The sequence below is a fragment of the Triplophysa rosa genome, linkage group LG11, assembly GCF_024868665.1.
Source record: "Triplophysa rosa linkage group LG11, Trosa_1v2, whole genome shotgun sequence".
Lineage (NCBI taxonomy): Eukaryota > Metazoa > Chordata > Actinopteri > Cypriniformes > Nemacheilidae > Triplophysa > Triplophysa rosa.
In genome coordinates, this window is record NC_079900.1 from 22,263,412 (window position 1) to 22,280,832 (window position 17,421).

Genomic DNA, 17,421 nt, shown 5'->3' on the forward strand with positions numbered 1-17,421 from the left:
TGCTGATTGGATTAAAATATGGTCCTCAACCAAAACTTTACATATCTTTCAAAAATCAATTTGGTCCACACGAAAGTCAACTGGATATTTCTCTAAAATGCTCAACGAAGTAGATACTACATTTTAGACTGAACTAATATATACCAAAATGATTTGTTGCTTTGAAAATTATTGTTCTTAAGTGTGAAATTCTTCTAATCTCATGTTTAGACACTCTATCATTGCAAATTAAAATGTTGAAGTCTACAGAAATACAAGCTCTTGTTTGATTCCATGCGTCTATGTTCAGAACACCAGTGGTTCAGCAGCAGGTGAGGTCAAATATAGCAACCCAGACTGTCTTCACGTGTACTAATCACATCATTTCATGTCATTTGAGCAGCTATATAGCACCTTCCAAAAGCATTCGTAAATTTCCTATTCATATATTAGATTTTATGTTTTTCTTAACAAAAACAAAAAAGCTATGTAATTTCTGCATTTTAATATTCAAAAATTTTTCTCCTAAAAAATTTGAGCATAAATCATCTATCAAATGTTCACTTCCTTCTGCTTTTCACAATGTTGCTAAGCTGCTTTGAAGAAAAATCAACAAATGTTGGTATTTGTTGTCATTCACTTTATTGTTCATGAGACATTCTAATGCCTAGTGGTGTCAAAACGAAAACTTGATACTAATTACTCTGATAATCTGAGAACTTTTGGTTGTTTTTTCATAGGCATTTGATACATTTTGGGGCATTTTCCAGGATCTGGTTGATTCTGTGCAATTGCACAATCCTTAACAGCTGAAGGAAACTAACATTGTATTGCTTACCTTGCTTGCTTATTACTATGTTCTACTTACAGTTGACAGACACAAATGAAGTCTGTACAGAGTGGACTGAATGCGAGAACCTCTAGGGACTCTAGAAATGGCTTGTGAACAAACAAGCTCCATAGTTATGCATAAATAGATGTCCAACATTATAACAGATACAAGGGTTAAACTGACAAATAAACAAACTGAATACAAAACTCTGCCACTTACTCATTCATTTTGCCCAATCCCAGACATACCCATTCATTTCATTATTAGTGTTTGGGTAGCCAGATTGTATTAAAGAGATAGTTTACCAAAACGAGTAAATGACCATCTATGGATGAAATGTTTCATCTATGGAACACAAAAGAAGATATTTTGAGAAATGTCTCAGTGGTTTTGTGTGTAAAATGGGTGTCAATGTGGGTGCAATGTTATTTGGTTACTGATGTTCTTCAAAATATTTTCTTTTGTGCTCTGCAGAAGAAAAATAGTCATACAGGTTTGAAATGACAATATGATGAAAGAATTTTCATTTTTGTGTGAACTATCCCTTTAAAGCCTATGTTTTACTTCTCATAGCCACATCAAAGCACCATCCTGTAAATAACTTTAGTTCACCTTTTTATGCCCCCGATAAAAATACTTTTTGTATCATTTTTTTATCCATGAAGCTAAAAGCAACAGACCGTGGGCTCCTATTAAAGATTTGCGGGTGCCTACTGCCTTGCACACGTCCCTAACCGTGCCATACGTCAAACACCGCTGTAAATAACTCCCACTACATGCTGTCCTGTATCTATATACACTATCCTAACCTCGCTGTATGGCACATGTTACCTAACCCCAAGTAGAGGCAGTGTGGTAGCAGGGGGCCGAGCCTACTGGATGGGTTTGAGTCCCACAAGGTCACAGGGCTGGCATTCAGCTAAGCAGGCATGTAAATTTAGCTTCGTGAAAGGCATGCCATGGATTATGTCTTGGGACTCTCAGATTTCGTCTTCAGAGGAGCGATTGTGATGCATGGAGAGCTGATTTCAGGGTAGCCATGCAGGTGTTAATAGGTGGGAGATATTCCAATCACACTGCAATCTGAACTCACGTCTACAGTCACGTCTCTTGAGATCTCTCTTGCTCCCTGTGCGCTGGAGAGAAACTTTGAGGAACTTTTCAATTGATTACGGATGAACGTTTGAGAGGTTAGGAGTGGTATGTGACAACTGAGCCGCGACAGAGAAGTCTATAATACGGGATCCATTGTGTGAAGTTTGAGAAGGCGTCATGGATACATTAGCTTTAGAGGCAAAAAGTGCTAAGAGCGATGGTGCACCAGCCCCCGCTCCTTCAGCCAAACCCAGACCAAAACCTCCTAAAAAACCTAAACGCATCGTTTACTTCGAGGTGGAGATTGTGGCTGCCAAGACCAAGGAGAAACTGTTACTTCTGGATAAGGTATGTGGCTTTAGGTGTTTAAATAGAAATATTTAAAGGTGAAGGTATTTGAATGTAAAATTAAATCATCTGCTGTCAGCGATTATAGATGGCTACAATAAAATTGGAACTGTAGCACATGCCATAACCTAGTAGCAATGTGCTTTAGCAGTAGTCGTGTCGCTTGTTGGAAGATGAGAATGACTCTTGAGCTTCCAGGAATTCCTATGTGAGTTTATTCATGCATGTGTAGTGTACAGCGAGTTTGATTGATCTCTGCATAGGAAAACTGCACCGTAGAGTATTAAAATAAAAGTCTATGTAGAAAAATACAATATAGAAATATAAAATATACTATACGTAGCATAACATTAAACAAAGAGTACGCAAATTAAAAGTCTGTCCATCACAAGAAACGTTACAGAAAAGATTATAACAATTGGAAAACAGGCGATTTTATACAGATTTATTTACTTTTGCTTTAAGAACACATTGGTATAAAAATAGATCTGGTATTGACACTCCAGTGGAACACAAACATTGAAATATAATGTTGAAGATATTGAGAAGATTTTGATCTTTCTGCAGGTTGAGCCAACAGCAACTATATTGGACATTAAGTCTATGTTTCACAAATCAAGTGAGTCCCTCTCTCTGGTGCAGAACCTATGAGGCTGCAAATCCTTTCTTTAAATAGCTTTCTGCAAGGAACATGATAAGTTGATGACATTGAAATAATGGTTATAGCAAAGTCTTACGTGTCAGGCTTCAATTTCCACAGATCCACATTGGTATGCTGCCAGACAGTCTTTATGCCTGGACCCAAGTGAGTAGATCAGCTGTATGACAGTTGTACACATACACAACATATACAGTTGTGGCCAAAAGTCTTCACTCTTTTTAGTTTGAATGTGTCACGAATTAGGATGGGTGTTCAAGGAGTGTTCAGGGAAGGGAAGAACCCAGGCGTAGGCAGCAGTATGAAACAACTTAACTTTAATTGGAACAAAAACAAAAGCCCATGATGGGGATAAACAAGAACGTCACGGAATATAAACAGAAACAAAAGACATCCCACGAGGGGGCAAAAGCAAAGGAAACAGGATAACTCAAACTTACTTACAAAATGATAATGCCAAGACTAGATATACACGAAACATCAAGACAGGGGGCAAGGTAATCCAAAGGGGCAAGGTAATCCACAAGGTAAGGTACACGGCAAACAAAGCAAGGCACAAATTACAAATGTTGCAAACTCTTACTAATGTTGCAAGGAATTTACAAAGTCTAATAAAACGAAACAGCACAGGACAGCAAACACAAGGGCATTAAATATGGGAACTAACAAGGGAAGATAACAATGGGCAGGTGTGGGTAATGAAACAACGTTGGAAAGCTAAACGAGGAAACGAGGGGGCGAGGTCAAGAGACGAGACCGGAGAGAGCGCATGGCATGCCAAAACAGACAGTGCCATGTCTTTCTCCACACTAAACACGTGGGGCTGTCATGACCCTGCCACAAGACTAGAAAAGCAAGACAAGGAGAGGCAGGATCATGACAGTATGAGCTCCGCTTTGAGAAGAATGTAAGGAGGAAATTACACATGAAATCTTATTGAGTCAAAACCCTTATATTACTACAAGACAGAATGAATGAAATATGAATGAAATTAACAGATGAAACTGTAGTCAGTACCTACACCTACATTTATTTATTTCAAGCTTTTTTTCCATGCATTTTATTGTGCATTTGAATAAAACTCATATTCCCTGATTTACTGTACTTTGCATTTTTGCATAATTTTGTCCAATAAATACATTTTTGTGTTTGTTCGTTTGTTTTGTCCAAATATGCCGGACTTACCTTTGGCCATGACTGTACATATAGAGATGTCAAGAGAGTCTATGTGTACACATTTTTAATGAATTTTGTAAACTTTTGAGGTATTTATTTGGCAAAAGGAAAAAGTATAGAAAAACAAAAAACATAAATGGACTACTAACTGGTATTAATATTTGTTGATCTCCTCCTGGGTCTTGACTGAATAATCTTTGCACAATTTTTTGTCAAGCCTCCTTAAACTGAAAGTTGAGCTTTAGTTTACACTCTTGTTTAACTCTTAGTATAGCTCTTCAATATGAATTTTTAATGTCTCTTAATAATACACATTTTAATGCATCTTAATAACGTGTTACAATAAAAAGCAAAGAGTTCAATTTCAAAGTCGGATGTCACTTTTGGCCATAACTGTACATACGCAACCCTGCAGAAGATAAGTGGGTTTGGATAACAGATGGATATGAATATAAATAATTATATAAAATAATATTTTATGAACAGTTTTGTGTTTTCTAAATTGTTGCTATGCCAACCCATAGGACACATGTACAGAATATTTGTCAACTACCCATTTATACACATATACCCTTTGAATACTGAAATAAACGATGGTGGTTGTTTTCAGAAGGAAAACCCTTACGAGATGAGGAAATCCTGCAGGAGCTTCCTGTGGGAACCACTGCAACCTTCTACTTCAAAGACTTGGGAGCCCAGATTGCCTGGGGAACTGTGAGAGTTCACACACACAACAACTGACACACACACACAGCCACATATGCACACATGGATTTGAGCTCCATACACACACACCCACGCACCTGCAAATTAATTGAATCTTCGAAATGATATATCTATCTATATGAAGAGTTTGGTTCCAAAATGAGTTAACTCCGTTTTTAAAAATGTTCAAAACTCACGTTTTTTTATTGTACATACCAATAAATGTCAAACTGCAGTTGGTTTGTTTTGATTTAAGCCTTAGTAACTAAAAAAATACAGCTAACTAACACAATAAAACACAATAAAAATGTGATAACATAACAAAAAATATGATTTTTTAATTGGTTTTAAAACGGCGTTCTCATTTTGGAACCAAACTCTTCATATATATTATCTTCAGTCGACCAAAGGGCTGCTGACTACCGGCTCCAACATGAATTGTTTAAAAAAAAGTAGGAACAGAGGACCAAATCTGTTTGCTTGATAGAGGACCAAATCTGTTTACTGCTTCTTCTTTTGATCAAACATGTTTTTTTATATATAAAATACGTCAAACTGTAGACTCGTGATTGCTAAGCAATGCTTGGTCACGGCTTTGTGTTTGTCTGCATTTTACAGCAGCTTCCATATAGATCATCTAATACAGTTTATAGTCATAACTACTTGTTCATGATCTTTCATTGTGTTATAGAGTGAAAAGTTGGATTGTATTCAGGCAGCACGCATTTCAGGCTAGTGTACAGTACTCACTCCTCTGGTTCAGTTTCTCTCACCTCACCAGTTAGCAATTCGTTTTCTCAGAACACGTAATCTCTCTGGCTCCATTGTCCCCAGGTGTTGATCCCAATCACCCCCTGTTCACCTTCTGCACATATAGCGCCCATGCTGACCCACGCCCAAGACAAACACTCTTAACGGTCGGTCACAAAGAACCTTTGTCATTTTGTTAAAATTCTATCATCATATACTCGCCTTGTCATTTCAAACCTTTATGACTTTCTTTTTTTAGCATTGCATTGGTGCTGTTCGGTTATCAACTTTTTTCAAAATATGTTCTTTTGTGTTCTGCAGAAGAAAGAAAGTCAAACAGGTTTGCAATGACATGAGGGTGAGTAAATGACAGAATGTTAATTTTTGGGTGAACTGTCCCTTTAAAGAGGTCATATGGCGCGAACACGTGTTTTTCTGTGTCTTTGCTGTGTTATAAGTTGCCCATGCATGTATTAGACATGCAAAATTGCACAAATGAAAGTGTGGGAACAAAAGATGCATTCTATCTAAAAGCGAATGCTCACCCAGACCTGCCTGAAACGCCTCGTGTAACCTCACCCCCACAAATCTACGTCAGTTCGTGGTCTGATTTGACTAAGACCGCCCAAATGTATACACAAGTAAGGTGGGCGTACCTGTCAGTACAATTGCTTTGGAAGCTGATGTTCCAAATATGGTAAGAGGCGTTATGTCACGGTTGGCGTGGACAGAACCCAAGCGCAGGCAACAAGGGGTTAACACCAAGGGAATATTTATTAAATAAAAACGAAACAAAAACCCACGATGGGGTAAACTTAAGAAAACAGGAAAATGAACTGGACGAAGACTGATATACACTAAACAACACTAAACATCACTGGACAAAACTAAACCAAAAACTTACTAAACTTGACGGACAACTAAACAGGAACATGCGTGTGAAAACCAAGAGAGCTCAGGAGACATGGAACGCAATGAATGCACGAGCCCCTTCTGATCCCAGTGGATTCTATCAGGAATGCGAGGTGGAAGAACCCAGATGCAGGCAGCGGCAGTGAAGGGGTTAACAGATTTTATTTAAACACTAAACAGAAACAAAAACCCTCGATGGGGGGAAACAACACTATAACAGAAGACTATAAAAGATAAACAAAAACTAACTAACACGGGCAAGACAAAGCAGGACAAGGCAGGAACTCGAGGAAAATGCACACAAAGAACATCAGCACATACATACACAATCCAAGAGCACAAGACAATGAAACATGAGGGCAATTTAAAGGGAAGACAAACGAAGGATAATTGACGAGGGCAGGTGGGAAACATAAGACACAGCAGGGAAGCAATACATGAAACGAGAGAGGCGGGGCCAATGACAAGACACGAGAAAACACATGAGATGTCATAACGAACAACTCATGGCTTTCTCACATAGAACCTAAGGGCTCCGTCCCGATCCTGCCACATGACTAGAAATACAGAACCAAGAATGCAGGACCGTGACAGCGTTACATTTCCATCACAAGCTTGCAGTATTCGACCAATCACTACGCACTGGTTAACTGGCCAATCATAGCACACCTCGCTTTTCAGAGCAATGAGCTTTGTAAAAAATCTGAGCATTTCAGGGAGGCAGGGCAAAGAGGAGATACAAACATGCAAGGTATGTTGAAAATACAGCTTTTTTTAACCTTAAATCATGTATAAACATTGCATTACATCTAAAACAAACCATAATATTCGTTTCAGCCGTGTCATATGACCCCTTTAACATCCATAGAATCTTTCTGTTGTGCAAAAGGTTCTTTGTACCTTTCACTCCTTTCCATTGCAACACTGCTAAGAACCCTTTAGACTCAGAGCATCTTAGTTTTTAGGGTCAGAGGCTTTATTTCTATTGTACATATGTACATACACTCACCTAAAGGATTATTAGGAACACCTGTTCAATTTCTCATTAATGCAATTATCTAATCAACCAATCACATGGCAGTTGCTTCAATGCATTTAGGGGTGTGGTCCTGGTCAAGACAATCTCCTGAACTCCAAACTGAATGTCAGAATGGGAAAGAAAGGTGATTTAAGCAATTTTGAGCGTGGCATGGTTGTTGGTGCCAGACGGGCCGGTCTGAGTATTTCACAATCTGCTCAGTTACTGGGATTTTCACGCACAACCATTTCTAGGGTTTACAAAGAATGGTGTGAAAAGGGAAAAACATCCAGTATGCGGCAGTCCTGTGGGCGAAAATGCCTTGTTGATGCTAGAGGTCAGAGGAGAATGGGCCGACTGATTCAAGCTGATAGAAGAGCAACTTTGACTGAAATAACCACTCGTTACAACCGAGGTATGCAGCAAAGCATTTGTGAAGCCACAACACGCACAACCTTGAGGCAGATGGGCTACAACAGCAGAAGACCCCACCGGGTACCACTCATCTCCACTACAAATAGGAAAAAGAGGCTACAATTTGCACGAGCTCACCAAAATTGGACAGTTGAAGACTGGAAAAATGTTGCCTGGTCTGATGAGTCTCGATTTCTGTTGAGACATTCAAATGGTAGAGTCAGAATTTGGCGTAAACAGAATGAGAACATGGATCCATCATGCCTTGTTACCACTGTGCAGGCTGGTGGTGGTGGTGTAATGGTGTGGGGGATGTTTTCTTGGCACACTTTAGGCCCCTTAGTGCCAATTGGGCATCGTTTAAATGCCACGGCCTACCTGAGCATTGTTTCTGACCATGTCCATCCCTTTATGACCACCATGTACCCATCCTCTAATGGCTACTTCCAGCAGGATAATGCACCATGTCACAAAGCTCGAATCATTTCAAATTGGTTTCTTGAACATGACAATGAGTTCACTGTACTAGAATGGCCCCCACAGTCACCAGATCTCAACCCGATAGAACATCTTTGGGATGTGGTGGAACGGGAGCTTCGTGCCCTGGATGTGCATCCCACAAATCTCCATCAACTGCAAGATGCTATCCTATCAATATGGGCCAACATTTCTAAAGAATGCTTTCAGCACCTTGTTGAATCAATGCCACGTAGAATTAAGGCAGTTCTGAAGGCGAAAGGGGGTCAAACACCGTATTAGTATGGTGTTCCTAATAATCCTTTAGGTGAGTGTACTTAAACACGTCATTTCATGAGAAACAGAAGGTAAAAAACAGCCTGTGTATGATTGAGAGTTATTGCTCATTTCATATATAATAAAAGCGCAGACAATGCCTGTTTAATTCTAACAAATATCATGTGGGTGTTTTTCATAGACTATCGTCATTATATAAAAACTGAACGTGTGAGTGTGTGTGTGTTTTCCTCCTGGCAGGTGTTCCTAATCGAGTGCATTGGACCTCTTGTCATATACCTGCTGTTTTATTTTCGACTGCCTCTCATCTATGCTCCCAAGTATGAATTCACCACCAGTAAACATTGGGTTGTGCAGTAAGTATCCGATGCCTCGTTGGATAAGAATAGTGTGATTTTTCTTTAAGACTGTTGGACTCAGTCCATGAACAGTGCCTTTTGACACCCAACCTATTGGTCAAGCAGAGGAGTAGGAATAATGCTGCCAAGTGTTTTGATTGATGTGTCTCAGGAATAAACTTTTATGTGATGATCTGGTATTAGGCTGAACTTGTTGACCTAAGCTTTTCACGGCTTCTCTCTCTTCTCCTCAGTATAGCCTGTATGTGTCACACTTTCCATTATGCGAAGAGAATCTTGGAGACGTTATTTGTCCATCGCTTTTCTCATGGTACCATGCCAATGCGCAACATTTTCAAAGTGAGCATTACATTTTTGGGTCATATAATTTGGATGAGAAATATGTGTTTTATTGGTGGTTTTCGTGATGCTTAGAGGACAGTACGCCAACACGTATTACAGTTCACCTATTTAACATTTCTGTTCTCTTTACTCACCCCTATATTGGTCCTAAACCTTTATGCTGGTTTGGGGAACAAAGAAAATCCATCTATCAATGGCATGTTACAATTACTGTATTTGCAGCACATTTGCAGCACGCATTTTTAATGTAAACCAAAATCAATTACGTTTAAAAAAAATGTATATGAAAATTGACAACAAATCTTTCTTTTATAGAACTGTTCCTATCACTGGTGCTTTGCAGCATGGATGGCATATTACATCAATCACCCTCTCTACACACCTCCATGTATGTAATATGCTTTTTACCAAATAGCACGAACACTGTAAATACTCTGAATGCAGTGAACCGTCAATGTTTACATGCAGATTATGGAGAAAGGCAGGTGAAAACAGCACTTGGAATCTTTCTGGTAAGAACTTTTTTCCTGTGCTGACAATCTTGTCATTTTGTTTAGCAAACTTCTTACCGAAAGTTTTGATTTCTGCAGTTCTGTCAACTTGGCAACTTCTCAATTCACATGTCTCTGAGAAATATCAAGCAATCTGGTAAGATATACAAAATACATCAATCTTGAGTTAAGAAAACTTGTTTCGTGAAAGGAGTAAATGTTTCTCTTGAACCTTTTCATCTTAACGTTTATTAATCTTAATAAACTTTCTGTCTACAATTTGTGTATAGTGTGCCAACATATTAATTACTTTCATAACAATTTTTGTTTAATAAAAATGGTTTAATAATAGAAATAAGAACCAGTTTTGATTCATTTTATATTTTATTTGAGTAACATAAACTCTTAAAAATAAAGGTAATTAAAAGGTTCTTCACAGCGATGCCATAGAAGAACCATTTTGGTTCCACAAAGAACCATTCAGTCAAAGGTTCTTTAAAGAACCATCTCTTTCTTAATTTTTATAATCTGAAGAACCTTTTTCCGCCTCAAAGAACCTTTTGTGAAACAGAAAGGTTCTTTGGAGGTTCTTTATGGAACCAAAAGGTTATTCTATGGCATCAAAGAACCTTTTGAGCACCCTTTTTAAGAGTGTAAGATTACACGTGTTATTCCATAGTTTTGATAAGTTTACTATTATGGAAAAATATGAATGAGGGGAAAAAATCACCCTAAACTTTAAACTGTACTGTAGTATATAAAAAGCATGTTTTTGTTTCATTTTTTTCTATTAAGGATCTAAGGTGAAGAAGATTCCTTATCCAACCAAGAATCCATTCACGTGGATATTTGCACTTGTTTCATGTCCAAACTACACATATGAGGTGAGAGTCAGCCAGAAGGTTTCATCTATGCAGGTGCTGTTCACAGACAATAGCAAAACAAAGTGAACCTCCTCATTCGCTGATCAATACCAATAGCAGTAGTTCGTGTGTGAGCGTGCGTGCGTGCGTGCGTGCGCGTGTGTGTGTTTTCTTCTGCGTGTTCGACTGCTGTGGTTTCGACTCGCTCTCGCGATACATTGAGATCATGCGACGATTTGTTTAAAGTCGTCGGATCTGGCGCGACGCATAATTTCTAAACAAATATTTAATTTTGTTTTATTTTCAGTTGTTTAGCTTTACGTTGATCGTGAACTGCCACGTGGCAACCATCGTGAAAGTATGTTGTAAAAACCTGTCAATAGCCCTGACAACGATGAAATGCTGACCTCTAGCGGTTACATACAGTAACTACCAAACACTAAAACTAAAGTGCTTTGTTCTGCAGGTGGGAGCTTGGCTTGGATTCACGCTGATGACCCAGTGTGTCCCAGTGTTATTCTTCACCGTGGTGGGATTTTTACAGATGACAGTTTGGGCCAAAGGGAAACATCGCAGCTACCTAAAAGAGTTTAAAGAGTATCCCACACTGCGCTCCCCAATCTTACCTTTCATCTTATAGCCTACACTGAAAATCCCAGTCAATGAGAATGAATGCTTCGCAACATCAGTAAAGATTGTCTCCAAAACTAACAATCCCATTCATTTTGCTATAGTAAAATATATTTTAAGTGATAAATAAAAATGGTCAAGAGTCATACAATGAACTCTGAGGTTGTAGTAAGTCTGGGGTTCTGTAGTGTAGACGACCAAGTCAACCTTATTTCTTCAATTCATGTTTAATAGCCAAATGGTTAGTATCATTTTATTTGTTAGTAAAAATACATTTTAAATTACAATAGGGCTTAAGGCCAATTATACGCAACCCGATATTTCTTTCATTATAAAAATGCCATAAAATGACCACCTTACATGGTGTAAAGGAAATACCCATGCATTCAAGATGTTTCAACCATGATCAAAACGTTTGGAAAGCTGTGAACTACAAAACATTCTTTAACAAATGTATCAGTCTTAATATATATTCATGTGTAATATAACTGTAGAAAGTTAAGAGACATTGTAATGTTGTGTTTTTGTCATGACAAAGAAAGACAGATTATCATAAATAAAAAAATATTTTATTGTTCATATACATCTGGATACATATAGAAAATGGTGCTAATTTACGGGAACAAAGTGACAATGATTTTGTTAACCAAGTACCACAATGTAGAAATCATAAGTGACTGTTTCTGTTCAGAGCTTCAGTCTAGAGCGGTGATATGAGATATGACAGAGATGTATCTTGAATGTCGACTCTTTTATATACCTTTTTTATTGTCGGATTACACTACCTGCATGACACATTACACCCCAAACATAAAACATTCCCATTTTTCTTTATTCAAAATACAATTTCTTACTTTTTGTTTTTCTCGTGAATGTGTTTTTGTGAGATTTATCCACCTAAATTCTAATCAACTTCTATTGCCATCTCCTCACTATGAAGACATCTCTTTGTGTGAATTATATTGCTGTGCAGTGCTGGGATCAACACATCAGTAAATCACTTTCTGACTCAGCTTGGCAGTCCCAATGCAAAACAGAAAAGACTGAAACCACAGTTTCTGACACTGGAATTTATTTCCTAACAACTTCACATGGCTTTTTTAAGACTGCTGTATAACATTAATGAACATAGTACATTGAACAGGACATAAACCATGTTTATATAGTATTGCGACACTGTCAATCATACCTGACAACAAACAGTAGGAACGCTGGTGAATTTAACGCTTCACCGAGAAAAAACACGAGTGGTCCCATCAGCCCTGTGAGGGGGAAACTGAAGGACACAAAACAGAACAGAGGAACAGACTGCAGGGCTGAATCATGCTGTATGTCCAGAGGAGATGAAAGCGTTGTGCAAATCCAGTCTTAAAGAGCTCCGTTCTCCCCTTTCATGGCTAACGTTCCGAGCCAGGAGGTTTCAGTCTGTTCGCAGTGAAAACGAGCTCTATGAGAAGAGGCGGTTGTCGTCCTGAAAGTGGCTTCTCTGCAGTACCTTCACGTGATTCTCGTAGATTTTGAGGGCAGGGCCAAGTCTGATTGACAGACCGGTCAGCACATCGCTGCGCTGCATCAGCATTAAAGACTTCCCATCTATTTCCTGTTGGAATTCATGAGAAAATCAGGTCAGTTTTGAGCAGCTCCATGGAGACTTAACTTCAAGAGTCATAGCGGAGCAAATATGAATATGAAATCAATGATGCACACGTTGGGCTGCTCGATCGTGACAAAAATCATAATCAGGATTATTTTGGCCAATATTGAGATCCCGGTTATTTAACATGATTACTCATTAACTTTTAAAACAACATCGAAAAAAACTGTGAATTCAACTGAAAACTAAGTGTAAAGAAATAGCACAGCTGAACCACTGTAAAGGAAAGGGGTGCGCTGTGGATTTATACCACAAGAAAAGAGAGGATCCTTTGCGGCACAATAATCGTTTTACCTCGATTGTTTTGTTTTTGTAATTGCTGAAGGCCAAAACTGACGATCACGATTTATTTTCGCAATAATTAGTATTATGTATAGACAAAGGTAATCCATATAATTATTTGAAATGATTAAAAAGCGCATCCTTTAAAACGGTTTCAAATTGATCATGCCTTTTGAAATATGAAAAATTTTCATAATTACGCCCTCTGGTGGTTGGTTACAGTACTAACCTGTGTTTTGAAAGCTGCTGCCTGCTCCGGGAAGCCCACAGAAGTGATGTATTTGGCCACATCAGCCACGGTCCAGTGCGAGGGGTCCTGGCCAATTTCCTCTTTCAACGCCTCGCTGAGAATAAAGCAAAACAAGCATTTTAAAGTCTCGATATGTTTAACCATTGATAGATGTTTTTGGCTTTCACTCACGTTCCGTCATTGATTCCTCCATTGTGTACCTCTGTCATGCTGTTCAGTTCATTATTGCACTTTTCACCTGAAAAAAACAAGTCCATTTATGCGTATTCACATTTATGCAATTTGCCAAAGTGACACTCCATGCAGACGATTTATTCGTTTTTGCATTGGTCGCATTGATCCTGTTGTCTAGCTGCACTCATTTGCAGTGACTTGACAGATATAGTGTCAAAGTAAAAGAAGCAGAACACTCACCATCCTCGACATTAACAGAGACGGCATGAGGCGCTCTGTCAGACGTCACTGCATCATTCTAATGACAAACACAGACTGTATGACAAGCAGGCACAAAACTGACATGCGGTGATTGAAGTGCTTGGATGGACGTGCTTACTGGCATGGCTCCGCAGTCTGACAGTGGTGGATCAGAGGTGAGCGCGCTCTCCTCCGCTCTCGGCCCCTCTTCTCCCTGAGGAGCGCTCTGCTGAGCGGACGGACAGATGGCCAGTGGCTGCTGCCCCAACTCTGGAGATCCTGCAGGTGACAATGAAATCACTTTACCTGAGGCTGCCAGGACAGCAAGAAAACCATCCAAACCTGAAAATCCCCATTATCTTGTTTTTAGAAAACAACATTTCGCATTTTGCCAGTTGTTCATAAGTACCTGTGCCCTGCTGCTGCGCTGCATGATCAGGAAGGATATAAGCACTGTCCCCATCCTGCCGCAAAGCATCGTGGGTCGGAGAGCTCTTTGGAGAAGTAGTGGGGGAGGGCGCAGGAAGACTGATGTTACTGCTGGTGATGGGACTCATGCTGATGCCAGAGTCAGTGGTGCTCTGAGCGCACATGGTGTCCAGACTGCTCTCATCACCCTCCTCATCCATACTGCTATCCATTCCTGCTGTTGTGGACATCTCATCCTGAAAACACGGCAGTGTGATTTTAGAACACATGCTTTGAATGTTGTTCCTGGCCCCGGCATACATGTGTTTTTCATTGAAAAGGTAAATAAACATTGAATACTCCATTAGTCAGATTAGTGGTGGCATGACGGCCAGAAAAATTCGTTCTATATGTGATACTAGGATTGTGATTATTTGATGCATCCAAAACACTTGAAATACCACATTACTACAAAAAAACAAAGATATTGTATTTGGCAGGCTAAAACATTTTGGGCATCACAAAAAACATGGTGTTGTGTTTGTGACAAAATAGAAACACATGTGTACACTATATCATTGAGGTAGTAAATACCCAGAATTCCAACTACATTTTATCAATGAATTTTCATTACCTTTTCTCTTTGATTATACATGAGCACTTCCAACTAACTTTATGTAAGCTAGATATAAAGGCTTATTCTAAAACCCATTTTGTGCACAAATGTCTCTAATACGACCCACAACAAACAGATGTTGTCACGCGGGCTTATGTTACAGAAGCATACAATTGAAATAGAAATGTGCGCTGTCATATTTTACTACTTTCATTTCAAAACCTTTTTTAACCGCAACTCTTGTGTGCATTCCGTGCTTATGTTCACACCGCATCACGCTACAGTGACAATTGTCGCACTGCAAAACTGGATTACCGTCTGCTCGCGCTCCAGTATCTCCAGGCCGCGCACAGTCTGAGATGACCTCAGTTGTTTGTCGTACTCTTTAAACCCGATTGGTAGTTGTTTGACACTTTGTTGTTTAGAAAGCCTCACAAACAGAGCAGCGAACGTGCTTAAATGACTTAAAATACAATATAAGTAAAACCTTGGGTGAGTTTGCTGAACGGAGACGCGCTGAAACCACGGCTCTGTAGCAGGCAGCGAGTCCCACAAAGTAGAGAGGGGCGTGGTCATGAATATTTAGTGCGTGACGTTAGCCAGTGGCTTCAAAGTGAAGCGTGGTGAGGTCATGTATATTAATTAGCCAAGCTAGTGGCAAACGTCACGTGGACTGGTTAATATTCACGAGCCCGCCCCGATTCGCTCTCCGAGGCGCGCTGCCTGTCTGAAGAGAAGCGCGTCCCAAAGCGAGCCAACGTTAAACGTGGCTATATCCGACATTTTTCCCTGCCGCAATGATTAAAGTGGATCTAAACACATTTAAAAGCACTGTTTGACTGACAGCACGGGTTACCCCGTATATAAAAAATAGGTTTACGAACCGCAGTGATGACTTCCTTCGCACTTCGTCTGCACAAACATAAAGGATCATTCGTTTAATGACTTACGGTTCAGTGATCTCTAAAAATGGTGTTATTGAGTTTGTCGCTCTTTGCATTGGCCCAAAAACGCAACCTCATGTTAGTAAAAAATCTTTTTTGTAATTGTAGAGTGGCTCCTCGGGCGAAAAGCGCCAGTCGGCTGATCCGTGATGTTTGCGTGACTTTCCCCCGCGAGTTCGGCGTATTCACATACTGACAAGGATTTTTCGCTGAAGTCTGTAAGTGCAGTGTCTAATCTTACACAAAGCTCGCTCTCGAAAATCTCGACCAAATAGATCATGCGATTCCATTGTTGGCGATTTTCCGCCGCTCGTGAAGGTTTGTGCCGCTCCCCGTCTGCGCCAGTCCGCGCGCGTGCGTGCGCACTTGCCTTTATGTTGCATGCGCCAACGAACAGTTCAAATAGTAGTGAAAGGACGACGCTTTAGCCTTGTTTTGCAACGCAAAACGTCCGCGATATGTTGATAATCCGCAGCCACTTGTTTTGTGCACGAGCGCTTGGTTTACTTACTTCCATGTCCTCCATCTGATCCTCATCCGCGAGACCCAGCGCGCTGTCCCCGGTGCTCCAGTCCGGTGGAGACGGCTGCTTCACCGCACACTTGCTCTGCTCGGTTTTTCTCCTGCCTCTTAGCACCTTTGCCGCGTTGCGATAAGAAACCGAGCCTTTATAGTTCACTTTCAGCACCGTCTGCTCCTCTATCAGTTTCTCTAGTTCTGTGCGGGTTCGGTCCCAGTCCGACCCGTGTCGCCTTTTAACCATTCTGCAAATTCTTTCCAGGTCGGGTCGCGCTTTCCGCGACCTCAATGAGTCTATGGAGCCCAGGATCCACTCGCGGTACGGCTCGGACATTATTGCTAACGGGGTTCAAGCGTGACAGAGTGGATGAAGTGCGTCAGTGTTTTGCCCTCGACGTGACGCTCGCGGGTTTTCGAGCCGACGCGCGAGCGCGCTGAGAGAAAAACGGAAACATACTGTACGCGTGCGTAAATTGATCACATTGAGCGCTTAAGGTAGAATTCCGGAAATAGCGCAGCCCGCCACTAGGAGATTTAAGGTAGTAATCGCTGTTTTATGCGAATGCCATGCGACGGCTATGATGTAGAATAGAATAATAGCGTGGTGCTTACTTTCTGAGCAGTATACGCTGTTTTAGCAGTCTGTTCAAATTTTTAGATACCGGCCAGAGCCGTTGAATATGAGAGTTACGACACTGGATCTCGCCGCCGTGTGGTCACGTGGTTCATGGAGCCCTCAATAGTTCCAAACAAATCCGTGCTGTCAACCTATTTAAATGGATTTGAGCGAGACAGATAACAGCAACTATATTTGCATGAGTTTTGTTAAATATATTAGCACATTGTGTACACTGAATACTATGTTGACTACATTTATACACAGCTAACACAGTTACGTTGTGACGACGTACCTGGGCCGGACCATATTTGTTGCCACGACGTACCAAATAACGTTCCAGCGACGTAACTTTATGATTCCCGTATTCGTTGTGACGACGTAACATTGGAC

At 40.2% G+C, this 17,421-nt stretch overlaps 2 protein-coding genes across 2 annotated transcripts; one reads left to right on the top strand and one right to left on the bottom strand.

The window, feature by feature from the left end:
* The first annotated feature begins 1,712 nt into the window (after positions 1 to 1,712).
* Positions 1,713 to 11,732, top strand: tecra (trans-2,3-enoyl-CoA reductase a). The gene is made up of 11 exons (XM_057345083.1): positions 1,713 to 2,254; positions 2,822 to 2,873; positions 3,015 to 3,059; positions 4,699 to 4,802; positions 8,881 to 8,996; positions 9,233 to 9,338; positions 9,657 to 9,729; positions 9,810 to 9,853; positions 9,932 to 9,989; positions 10,628 to 10,716; positions 11,162 to 11,732. The coding sequence occupies exons 1-11, from the start codon at positions 2,084 to 2,086 to the stop codon at positions 11,333 to 11,335; spliced, it is 1,032 nt and encodes a 343-aa protein (XP_057201066.1). The 5' UTR covers positions 1,713 to 2,083; the 3' UTR covers positions 11,336 to 11,732.
* Positions 11,733 to 11,907: 175 nt separating this feature from the next.
* Positions 11,908 to 16,934, bottom strand: samd1a (sterile alpha motif domain containing 1a). Its single transcript, XM_057345081.1, has 7 exons — positions 16,405 to 16,934; positions 14,335 to 14,590; positions 14,065 to 14,204; positions 13,926 to 13,983; positions 13,683 to 13,749; positions 13,491 to 13,605; positions 11,908 to 12,925 (listed from the first exon to the last, which is right to left on the bottom strand). Exons 1-7 carry the CDS (start codon positions 16,744 to 16,746, stop codon positions 12,773 to 12,775), a joined length of 1,131 nt encoding a protein of 376 aa, XP_057201064.1. The 5' UTR covers positions 16,747 to 16,934; the 3' UTR covers positions 11,908 to 12,772.
* Positions 16,935 to 17,421: the final 487 nt, after the last annotated feature.

Excerpts from the sequence above, each read along its gene's own strand:
- tecra (XM_057345083.1), top strand. The coding sequence starts at position 2,084 with ATGGATACATTAGCTTTAGAGGCAAAAAGTGCTAAGAGCGATGGTGCA. Across the intron at positions 9,339-9,656 it reads CAATGCGCAACATTTTCAAA|AACTGTTCCTATCACTGGTG; the intron begins GTGAGCATTACA and ends TTTCTTTTATAG. Across the intron at positions 9,990-10,627 it reads GAGAAATATCAAGCAATCTG|GATCTAAGGTGAAGAAGATT; the intron begins GTAAGATATACA and ends TTTTCTATTAAG.
- samd1a (XM_057345081.1), bottom strand. The coding sequence starts at position 16,746 with ATGTCCGAGCCGTACCGCGAGTGGATCCTGGGCTCCATAGACTCATTG. Across the intron at positions 14,591-16,404 it reads ATCAGATGGAGGACATGGAA|GATGAGATGTCCACAACAGC; the intron begins GTAAGTAAACCA and ends CCGTGTTTTCAG. Across the intron at positions 13,984-14,064 it reads CAGACTGCGGAGCCATGCCA|AATGATGCAGTGACGTCTGA; the intron begins GTAAGCACGTCC and ends GTTTGTCATTAG.